Source organism: Mesitornis unicolor, unplaced genomic scaffold (assembly GCF_000695765.1).
Source record: "Mesitornis unicolor isolate BGI_N332 unplaced genomic scaffold, ASM69576v1 scaffold8450, whole genome shotgun sequence".
Lineage (NCBI taxonomy): Eukaryota > Metazoa > Chordata > Aves > Mesitornithiformes > Mesitornithidae > Mesitornis > Mesitornis unicolor.
The window spans coordinates 113837-125562 of NW_010156240.1; the positions used below are offsets into that span (position 1 = coordinate 113837).

An 11726-nucleotide genomic window follows, 5' to 3' on the forward strand; every position below is an offset into this window, starting at 1 on the left:
TAGTGCAAAAACAGGAAAAGTCACCAAGTCCTTCAGAACAGGCACAGCTCTGCAGAGACTGGTGGAATAGAGGTTGAAATGCCTCTTCTAGTAATACCAAGAGATAGCATTGCTTGGCACAGCACTTTCTGGTGCAAAGAGAAGAAGGTAGCTGGAACTTCATTACAATGTTGATATTGGGGTGGAAATGGTTTCTTAGGGACCAGATCCTGCAAAAAGCTGAGCTCCTCCATGGGGTCCTGAGCTCCATTTCTCAGCAGGCAGAAGGACCGGGAGTGTGCACAGCGAGGAGCTGAGCCACACAGGAGCAAGCAATCGGGCTGGAAGGAGAGTGCATGTGAGAAGCAGGGAATTGAGGCTGGTAACAATATAGAGAGATAGAAATGAGGGAAGAATAGAAAGGAGAAGAAAAGGAGCAAGAGCTATAATTTGGCAGCGGTGGAAGAAAAAAAAGCAGGAAGAAGCAAGCTGAGGTAGATAACTTCCACTGGATGGGTGATAGTGGGGAAGCAGTGAAGCAGATGAACGAAAAGATGCAGGGCAGGAGGGAAAGCAAAAGAGAAGGTCACAGGCAGAAAGCTGAGCAAATGGTTAAATGTCATCAAATGTTGTTATGAGCAGCCCATGTGTGGGGTAGCCCCTGCTGCTGCACCTGGAGTGATGCTCTGTATCTGCCACACAAGGCCATGAGTCAGAGAGATGTTGGGACTCAAATCCCATCAAAAAGGAATTGGAGATTTAGGGTTTCCTCAGCCACCAAGGGAGGGACTTTGTTTCTTGGACCCTTCCTTCTCCACTCCCTGGGAGGAGCAACCTGGCCAGTACAACCCTTTGAACAGCTCTCCCAGCAACAGAGCTCTCTGGCCAAGAGTTTTAAAAATGACCACTGACACTGATTTTTTCTACCTCAGACCTGAGCTGCCCCAAGAAAGCTGGAAAATTTGTGGTCTTCCACGGCTTTAAGGCCTCAATTCCTTTGCCCATCACCTGCCTGCTCAACTCTGTCTGTGTTTCATGGGAGGGAGGTTACATGACCTGTATGTACAGGCAAAAGCGCTTTTTTATTAAAGGTCATTACTGCAAAGATCAGAGGTTAACATCTGTTTTCAACATAGATGTCACTCTCAAAGGACATACATGTATATAAGGAGTGGTTTCCTTTATTCCCCCAGTTTATAAAAATAGGTGAAAATGGAATAGAAAATTTCAGCTACACTAGCGCTTGCAATTACAGGACAGGGAAAGATGACACGTCTGTGACTGGCTGAGATAAATCGTGATGAACTATGATTGCAGCTTTCAGTGTTTGGCTTTCAGCTTTACAAGATCAAGCCCGTAAATTCAGCGGTTCCTCCTGTCTATTTAACAGTTGCAACTTTTTGGATGTAAACACCCTAATGATTAGATGGGGGACAGGGCGTGATCTCAGCTCGTGGTCTTGGAGACTGCAAAACACGCACTCAAGGCCCTGCAGCCACCACTGCTAAGAGCCAGAACACAGTGCGTGTCGCATGTACAAACACAAATTGGTTACACATCTAAAGCAACCTTAATTGAGATGCATTGGTGAGCTGGCAGGGGACCCAACCCCAAACTGACTGACTTCAGCTTTGATCACCAGATGACTTCTTTCCCCTTTATGCTACTGATCTTCAGTCTAGGGAACCAGCAGAAGAGCAGGTTGTCCTCATGCACTGGCTGGCCCCAGGGATGGGCAGCACGGGGTCAACCTGCATCATGTCACCTGAGCACATGGATATCTCTCCATGAGGTCACTGGGAGGCTGTCACAAATGGGAGTGTCACTGTCACACCTGCACTTGGTGCTACGATGAGCCACCTCCTTTCTCAGGCTTTATAAACCAGACGTATGCTGCTGCTTTAGGACTGCTCTGAAACACCCTCCAGCCTTCCCCGAGGTGTTATACAACAGCTAATGGCCCTCCACACTGTGTGTGCTGTGAGTTGGGATGTGCCAGAGCCAGTGAATAGCTGTGCAGACACTTCCAAGGGAAGTCAGCACTGGTTCATGGGGGTGGGTTTAAGCATCCTACCAGCTCCCCCAGGAGCTCCTGTCTTCCTCTGGCTGGGATTTAGGTGTTACCACTTCCAGAAAAAGGTATGAGCTAAACCACCTATGGGCACTTTGTTACATCTCACTGCTTCCCACCCAGGGATGCCGCCAGGGAGGGTATTTGGCAGGAACCGCCCTGTTTAGGAGGGGGAGATTTGCACTGTTCTGGAAAGTCTCCCCATCACACAGCAGACCTCTCGCCTCTGCACAAAGCTGACTGCAGCAGAGCACAGTCTGCGTAGGAGACTGGGACTGTCTCTAGCAAAAGGCCCTCCCCTTACTCTCTTAATCGCATTTTCGGGTCAGAGAGTGGCTGCTGCACACAGCTGCAGAGGGCAGGATGCTTCAGAAGAAAAACTCTGCTGGGCTCTGGCTCACAGTGCCAGCCCCAATGGATGTGGTGAAAATGGCTGGAGACTGCGCAGTGCTGAAACATGGCACCTGTGAGCAGCACACACTGTCCTGATGCTCTTCTCCAGTTTCGGGCCATGTCCTTAAGCTGCCAGCACGCTGGACTCTTCACAGGAATCCCTTGTTCTGCTACTTCCCCTCCAGTTACGCATTTTCTAGTGTTGGTTTATGCTAGATCAATCGACAGCCGTCTGGGATTTGAACCTGGTGGCATGTGGCTCTCTGGGGTGACAGCATGGCTGTGTGCTACAGAATGCTCTGCAGATGTTCACGTGGAAAGGGAAGAAGAAGAACAGAGAAGTGGTCAGCAATCAGTCTAAGCTCTCTAGAAACATCACTTCTAGTCAGCAGGAGGAAGACCTGGGCACCGGCTGCTCCCCTCTGAAAGCCTGGATCAGGATGTTGCAGGATGAAGATGGTCACCGCGCAACGCCCTGGTGGCAGCTCAGGCAGAGCTTTAGTAAGCAGAGCCGGGAGGAAGAGACGTGAGATGGATCCTCCACCAGGTCCTCTCTTCGACAAGTGAAAGCCACTGCGGAGCCAGGGACAGTGAGCTGTACCAGAGGAGCTTGAGGGACAACGTGGCGCGAGCAGCTACGGGGTAGGGCAAGGAGGTCCGGACTCTCCTCCTAGACGGTGGCATCCGAGACCCTCCCGTTCAAGGATGTCTTTGGCTGGAGGCCGTTGTTCTGAGTGTGCATCTCTGGCTTGGGCTGTGTCATCTGCTGCAAACGCTGCTCGGGAAGGAAGGAGAGAGGGTGTCAGTTTGGGGAAGGGGGCAATAGCGGTGGAACAGCCACGGCATGGCAGCAGCTGAGGGTTGGGACCCCTCGCCCCAAGCCTCAGAGCTGGCTCTGGTTACAGGGTTAGGGGACAAGTGCAAGTGGCAGGAGTTAGTCCTCCAGCACCATTCAGCAACCCACTGCAAGCCTCTGCAAATCACCTTTGGTATGCACAGCACAGCAGCTCCTCCTTTTATCTGAAATCAGGAATCACCCTTGCAAAACAGGCAAACAGTTACCAGGCAATGCCAGCTGCAAGTAGGAACAAGAGCTGCGATGCTGCAGGCTGCAGAGCAGACCCGTTTTTCCCAGTTTCCATAATTTTTCATGAATTATGATAAAGCATTACTAACTAGCTACAGCACACTGACAAGGTTACAGTCTGTGCTGCTGATGCAGATCAGAGCAGTCCACCTGCACAAACCTTTGCACCAGTGGCGATTCCTGACACCCTGAGTTGTTCACACGAAAGCTGCAGAGCTGGGTAATGTGAAGCAAGGACCTAGGCAAATACGAAGGGGCAAGTCATTACTGGAGGTGTGCGATCTGAGCCTCAGGAGCGATGAAGAAGAACGAATCATTTTTGCCTGTCAGGGAGGGACTGACGCTGTACGTTGCAGAAGAGAAAGCAGAGGAGGATTGAGCCTGACCTGAATAGACATCACTAAGTCAGGGAGGAGCTCTTTACAGCAAAGGGAAACAAGCTCCTGCTCTCCAGTACTGCTGAAGTGGCTGTTGCTGGGTGAAGTCCCCAAAATGTTCACTAAGCTGCTTCTGCCATTCATGGTCTTTTGTTTTTTTTCCCCTCACATTCAAGCTCAGTAGGATCAAAATGACTTGTAATCTTTCCTGTCTGTCAAAACCACTTTATTCAGCATTGGCATCTAATTTCCCTCCAGCTCCAGCTCTATTACAAACTAATCCAGGATCTGTGCATATAAGAGGCCAAAAATTCTCTGTCTCTCTGATACCAGTACACACACACACACAGAAGCCTATGTTCTTCCTCCTGCCATCTGCTGCTCACTCCTGAGTCTGTGAACAGTGGGGAGGAGGTCTGGGTCTCCTGATGAGTGTGGGTGCTGTTAGAGGGCGAATGGGACGAGGAGGGTGCATGCCAGCCGCTCATTCTGCTGACTGGCGCTGCTGGTTTGCATGAGATGCTGAGGGGATGGGTGGAAACATGCTCGTGAGCTGCCCTCCAATGCCAGGACATTTTTTCACCATCCCTCGTGGAAACAGGATTGAGACTAAGCAAAGGTTGGACCACTGCCTGTGTTTGCAGTCTTCCCTTTTCCTCCTTTTCCAGCTCATAAGGGGATAAGGAGCCCTTGAAACATCTGAGAAATTACCTACTATTGGAATTGTCACTGGCCTTCAACCCAAAATTGCTCAAATGATGTCACATAACACCCTGGCTTGAGTCCTGCACGAACCCAAATGCAAATCTCAACACCAATGGCAAGAACCTAAATGCAAGCTCAGATGAGGACCAGAAACTGAAAGCACATCTGAGACACCAAGTCCACCCAGTTCCCACATCAGAGCCCATCCAAATGGAGAGCTGCGAGGAAGAAAAGTTAAATTCATCTGTAACTTGACCTCAGAGGTAGAGACTTTGAAGCTCACCTCAGCCCAGCAATTCCACCCAAAATGTTTCTGAATTAAACATTTTTCCAAATACAGCATCCATGAAGTAAACTCATGGGATTTAGATGGCATCTGGTGGCTGTTGCAGATGGGCTGGGAAAGCCATAAATCAGCACCCCTGTGGTGACTTCTTACTTCTGTAACCTGAAGCAGACAGCATCGATACAGGGACTTTGGGCACAGTGCTCTCAAGACTGAATGTCAACACTGTAAATAAAGTCTTAACAGGTATTAATAGGTATGACATACAGAGACTCATGATTCACTGCTACATAAAACCCTGCTCAGACTAAAAAAAATAAAAGTTTTCAACAAGATGGGAGTAGAGGGTATTGTGTGTTCTGTATAAAAGTCTACCTTGCTTCTTAACCCCTCATTCCCCTTTGCAAAGCACAAGACAAACTACGGCTGTGCATGTTCCTGTCACTAGCACGTCCTAGCTCTGAGATATTTCAAGCTTCATGCTTGGGGGAAGCCGATCTCTCTGCTGATAAGTGCCAGGTAACCATGCTCATAGCCAGGAACTGACAGCAACCGGGATTCCTCGGATCTAAGAAACCTCAAGGCTTTCTTCCTGGTCTCCCCCAGGGCTCCAGTCGCCTGCACCAAAGAGGAGAAAGAGGGCTCCCTTTTTGTGATGATGACAAGACGAACTCAATGAGGGACAATGGACTGACCTAAGGAGGGACTACCTGAAGGTCCACCCACTTGGCTGGACGCAGTCAGCCACATCCTGCTTAGCAATGCTCCCAGAGGTGTCAGTGCTTGGTTGTGCTGCCAACTCATCTCCAGCGAGTCTGTGCCGTCAGAGCCCATCCTGTGCACTGGGGCTGACTTCAGCCCTCCTGGAGGAGAGGGTGCTCCTGCAGCACTGACCTGAAGTACTCAGGCAATTCTGTCAGAGCAGAGTCTGCTTTGGTTCTCCTTAGGCTGAGTTCAGCAGTGAGCTTCGTCTAAGCAGAAAGCAGAAGAGTAGCAGTGAAGATGTTCGTACCTGCCGGAGAGTCCCCGTTGAGGTGAAGAAACAGTACAGCATGTATCCTGGAATCAGTACCATGGAGGACAGAGCCATGAGCCAACCAATGCCTTGTCCCCATGTGGGATAGACGTATTTCCCCAAAGTCAGAGGGGTCATTTCCACCGCACTGAAGAAGAACACGCCCTGGGAATAGAACACCAGCCAATGCAGATGAAGGCATGCAAAATCAGGAACCATCCATTCATTCTCTCTTCATCATTCTCTTAGCTCCCAACAGTCTGACAGCAACCCAAGAGCTCCTTAAACTAGTCTAGATGCTCTCAGCCTACCAACTGGTAATTTAATATAATTTCTTCCCTGACTATCCTATGTGAAAAGCTGGAACGGGAATACACCTGGTTTCCTCCTTCAGCAGACCTCTCAGACAAGCAGTGCCCCACACCAGCTCCTAAGCAGGTTAACAGCATCCTCACAGCTGGCCTCAGGAGTATTCCTCTTCCTGTCATTGGCCTTCTCACATCATTCCCTGCGCTACTTGTGCTGGAAGCACAGGAACCAGCAGAGGCAAAATTGCTCTGCAGTCAGCTAGGATGCATTTGCTGATGTCTTCTGCTCTGACAAGCTTATCAGGGGCTGAGTCTGGAGCTGGTGTATCTGAAAGGCTTGACCAGAACCAATAATAGATTTTTTAAACTGTAAAGTATTTGCTTATCCTTTGGCATTCTCAGAAAGAAGGATGAAGAACAGGTGGCATAATTTAGATTAGAACAATGATCTAAAGCTTTTCTTACAGGCGATTTCCAGCAGGCAGAGTGAAAGAGTCTCCTGTATTACTTTACCTGTCTCAGGTCTGCCTGGGACCACCTTACACCAGATCTATACTGGATTGAGAATGTAATGTTTCCCCTACAGCCCATCCAAATGAAGAGGCACTTCTGGATCCACTTCTGCAGGTAGGATGCCTCTGTTCTTACCAGGCAGACAAGAGGAGTAAAGAAGGCCCAGCAGATCTTCCACCAGACACAAGGTTTGTAGCCAATCATTTCTTCAATGTTCCTGTAAAATCTGTTCACACCTACAGGAAGAAATGAGCATTGAAAAAAATCCATTCCATTTCAGCATCACAATCATCACCTCTTCTCATGACACAGCACGGGCCAGCCACAGCAAGAGGGTGACAGTACTGTGGCATGCGAAGCAGTATCTGGAGGGGATGGGGTGTAGGGATGCAAAAGCAAATTTGAGCTAGCAGCTTCCATGTTCCTGGTGTCCTCTTGAAGGACCAGAGGGCAGGACCCTAGGCACTCACCACTTTGTGCAGAAGTCTTTGTGATGGCCTGGAGAAATGAGACGGCAGCCTTCTGCTCCTGATTTTCTAGACTTATCAGCCTAAGTTATTTTCAGTTGTAAAGTTTTCCCTGGCTTCACTATGGGAGGCTTTTGAAACAATTCACTGTACCCATGGAGAAAACAAAAGAATGAGGTCTTTTGTGCTTACCATAACACCAGGAAATTGAGATGGTCTCAAAGAAGACAAGAAAGAGAAGACACATGCCACTGGCTGAGTAGTAATCAAATAGCTTGAAGACATAAATGCCACCCTGAGGACACAAAACCAGGGTCGAGGAGTTTAGTTACAGATTATGGTCGAAAATATCAGCCAGCTGCTTAGATTGCTACTATCTGCATCTGCTGGGTTTAATGTTAATTTCCTTGGACAGTGGAGCCAGCATTGCAATGTCTCCACCGGGCTTTTGTTCCCAGCAGCAAAACTGATGTGCTCTTGCAGGCAATTAGCCAGCCTGCTCAGGCATGGTGAGGAGAAAAGCAGGGATTCGCTAGGATTTCTTCTTTTTCTCTGTTTCAGATGGAGTCACTTAATTTAGTCTGCTCTGCCCCTCCCAGGAGTTCTGCTACCTTTCCTCCTCATGAACCTACAGTGCTCCACAAATGGTATCCAAACCACTCAGCCCTGACCTCCACACATGTGAACCTTGGCTTCAGCGCAGAGGTTCAGGTCCCCAGTAGACTGCTTTTCTTTATATTATCATAACCTTTTGCGTTAAGCATTCCCTCAGCTTGGGCTTCGTTGACTTGAGCCCTTACTGCAAATAACCAGGCTAGACTGACAACAGGATGGTGGTGAAAATTAGGGACGCATCCTAAGTCACTTGAGATGCGATGGTGGTGATGAATGAGCGTATTTATCCAGCATTAGGATGGCTCGTAGGGATGCTGTCACCTCTCGCAAAGCTTTTGATGCTTCTGTGCTATGTCAGTAACCAGAAAGGTGCCGTGAATGGAGGTGCAAGTGCAGCTGTCTGTACCTGGGTGATGTTGGAGAATCCAATGAGGTAAGAGATTAAACAGACTATTGCGATGAAGATCTTCTTCCTGGCTCTCAGGAGGTGTGGGTACTCATCCATCAGGGCTGTAATGAACCCTTCCACGGTGCAGAACTATGGGAAAAGGTGTACACCAAGGACACATATGTATCTTAGCCTGACATCACCCCCACCTACATTTAACTCTAATGTTGAGAGGCTCATTGCTTTAAGTGGTCCCTGCAGACACTAGAAAAGAAGGAGGTGCCTCTGCACAAAGCTGGTCCAAACCATCTTCTGAAAAAGCCTCTCCCTCTCCACAGAGTATAAATGGAGCTAAAAGCACTGGGGTTAAATACCTAAAATTAGCCAAGACTAGTGTCTGCCTTTTGCCTCCTGTGGGAAGCCTCCTCTCTCCTCTCATAATCCCGAAGGCATTCTGTCGCTGCCCTGCTTCCCCACACTGCCAGGCTGTCTGTCACAGCCGTGTGTCTGTCTGCTGCTGGGACACGTGCAGGACCTCGCTTGCTCTTTCTTTCCCATGTGTGCTCTCCTCAGCGCTTGTGCTGTTCAGTGATCTAAAGCACTCATTGAGGACCTGCATTACCCACTGCCCAATCTCACATGCATAACAACACCTCTTGACTTTATTTCGCTTTTTCAAACATACTGCATTAAAAACCCATCCTCACGTGGCTTGTGCATTGCTATACCAGGCACAGTATATTACTGCTGTCTGCACCATAACACATAAAGGAATCCTCATGAGTGTTACCAGCAAATGAGTTTTCCTACTAGTTCTGCCCTACAGCAGAAGGACATTTTGACTGTGTGTATGTGAAGTGCATCCTTCCCTCCTGTTTCCTGATAAATTGTGAGATTCACTGTTATATCTCACTCCCAGAAACCTCTGGTAACATACAGGTCTCAGAGAGCTCACCATGCCTCCAGCAAAAGTCCTGGGAAGTTTATGAGGGCAGAGAGCTCCTCGCTTCCCTGGCCACCCTCAGTAAATGTACAAGCCAGGGCAATGAAAATGAAAGAGGTTTCATTGCTCTTGGATGTCAGGGACTTCCCCGCCCCTGGGAGAGCACTCTAGAAAATGCTGATATTTTTAGATTCGGCTTTGAACAGGGAGACAAGAAGAAGGAAAAAACTTAGAATGGAGGTGGAGGTAGAGGTACACAGACTGGAAAGATGTATGGGAGACAAGTGGGGGGTCTGTGCTGTGCCTATGGATGGGCAGGGGCGATGGAGGAGCTGGCACGCCACTGGCTGCCGGATCTGGCTTCCACCTGGGCACAGAGCAAGGTAAGGGGTGATGTTTCTGGCCAGGGTTTCATATCCACACGGTGCAGTGCAGAGAGCCCGTATATTCCCAGAGCGTCAGAGCTCAACTGCTTCAACTCAAATTTTTAATGAGAGAAGCCTTTTATGTTAGACACGAGTACTATGAAAGCATCTTTTGCCATTCAGGCATGGGTTAAGCTGTTTTATACTCATTGACAGTGAGTTCTTCACCCCATCCCACCCGGCTCATTGTCTGGAAGAGTCAGGACTGAGCTGCCACCACGGTGTGAAGAGCCAGCATTACAAAAAAAAACCCCAAAAAACACCGTCAAAATTTATTTTTTCCATGTGGATGCATGGCCAGGCACTGCTGGAGCCATGGGCAGGGCCAGGCAGTCAGGCATCAGGCAAAAGCAGAGAGAGAAAAGGGTTTGGAGAGAGACATGAGGTGGTCGGGGGCAGAGGGTGAGTGTGAGGGGTGTCCAACAGAGAAGAGGCAAAGAAAAAAGATGCCTCAGATAACAGGAGGGAGCAAAACTGACAGCTTTTTGGTCCAGGTAGAGGAGTCAATGTCAGGGAAAGCACAGAGAGAAAGACAGGGAAATCGATGACGGGGAACAGGGCTATAAATAGAGTTGAAATCTCTTTGCCTCCTATCAATATTAAGCTGGTGTGTAATGGATGAGGTGGAGAGCCAAACTGTGATATTCTGCTTTTTCTAGCCATAAAACAGGCAATGGCCTTCTTACCATTTACTGAAAACTGCCTCATGCCAGCCTCAGGCTCCAGAGGTGCTGCAGCCTGGAGGAGGCTCCCCTTCCCAGCCCTGGGGACTGTGGCTCCCTGGCTGACCTGGGGTCCACGTTACCAGCCTGCATACCTGACCTTAGAAGCTTGCACGAGATAAATACACACCTGAGTGAAAGCATGTTGCTTTTGGGAGTGGGGAGGACCTGGCCATTGTCATGCCTCTGGGTCTCACCCTTGCCCTCTCTGTGCATTTGTGTGTGAGTGGACACATAAACACATACACCCTCACCCCCTACACACACACTTCCTTCACACACACAGTGTGCGTGCACACACACACACACACACACACATACATTTCATCTTTCTTTCCAAAAAGTTTCGTCTTTCTCACCGTCTCTAACCACAAATTTTAGGACATATTCTATTCTCCCTCATTCCTCGCCCCATGATATTATTTCTCTCCTAAAAATTTTATTTCAATTCACTTTTCTCTTTTGCTTTTTCCCCTTCAGGGGCTTAATCACTACACAAGCTGCTGGGTCAGATAGTTTGGACTTGGGAATCAATATGGGTGGCACCTTCATCTGAATGAAAGTCTATCTCCGAGTCCCTCTCCCAGTGTTAGGAGCTTGGTATTGCCTCCTCAGCCATGCAGAGCATCCTGTCCAGGACCCGTGGGGAATTTCAACCACAGTTGCCAGATGTGCAGCAGAGAGCCACAAGAGTGGGTATCACTGCTGGCAGCCGGAACTCCTCATGAATAACCTGTGAGAGGTGGCTTCACATGGGACTGACGCTGGCTTGCAGTCACAAGGCTCACAAGCTCCCCTTGGGGAGAAGAACGCCTGACCTGGAAACTGGTAGGTTAAAAGCAAGCATTAGCATATTATGCAAGGGGGCCTGGACGCAAGAGAGCTAAAGCCCAGATGGATCAGAGGCAGAGCGAACATGAAGACACCCGAGCAGCGAGTGGGGGCACAGGAGGGAGGTGTGTGTGTCTATCAATATAGGTCACTCATCCCATTCAAGTTGTTGCAGATGAGATGAGCACCCTGGCTCATCTTGAAAGATGCAGCTGTAGCTGTACTCCATCCACAGAAGATTTGCTATCAAAGCTAACGGATGTGGGTGGACCTACTTGCACCGCTGTGAAGGGGTTGAGGCTTGTCACTGCATCACAGATGCAGATCTCAGCCCTACCTTCCTTCACTAGCCAGGCTTCCAAAAACCTCTGCTGTGCCCACAGCCCCGTGCCCAGCTGGTGACAAGGGGCAGCCCCAGCCCAGCAGTCTTGGGGGAGCAAGAAATGCCCTATGCCCCTGCTGTGCCTCGTGGGCTGCTGACCCAAATGAAAAGTGGCTGCTCCCCATCTGCAAATACCACAGTCAATACTTAATCAGCATAAAGCAAAAACATATCTTTTTTTTTTTTTTTTTAACTGGATGCTTCAAAAAGACCTTGCAA

At 49.0% G+C, this 11726-nt stretch overlaps 1 protein-coding gene across 1 annotated transcript in view; it reads right to left on the reverse strand.

Annotated features, from left to right (window-relative positions):
• Positions 1–3113: 3113 nt before the first annotated feature.
• Positions 3114–11726, reverse strand: part of LOC104541151 (sodium- and chloride-dependent GABA transporter 1-like) — a 23481-nt gene continuing 14868 nt past the window's right edge. Inside the window, exons 10-14 of the mRNA XM_010185166.1 lie at positions 8223–8354; positions 7394–7496; positions 6870–6970; positions 5911–6078; positions 3114–3218 (exon numbers count right to left, since the gene is read on the reverse strand). Of these exons, the coding sequence (XP_010183468.1) occupies positions 3114–3218; positions 5911–6078; positions 6870–6970; positions 7394–7496; positions 8223–8354 (609 nt within the window). The remainder of the gene's footprint in view (positions 3219–5910; positions 6079–6869; positions 6971–7393; positions 7497–8222; positions 8355–11726) is intronic.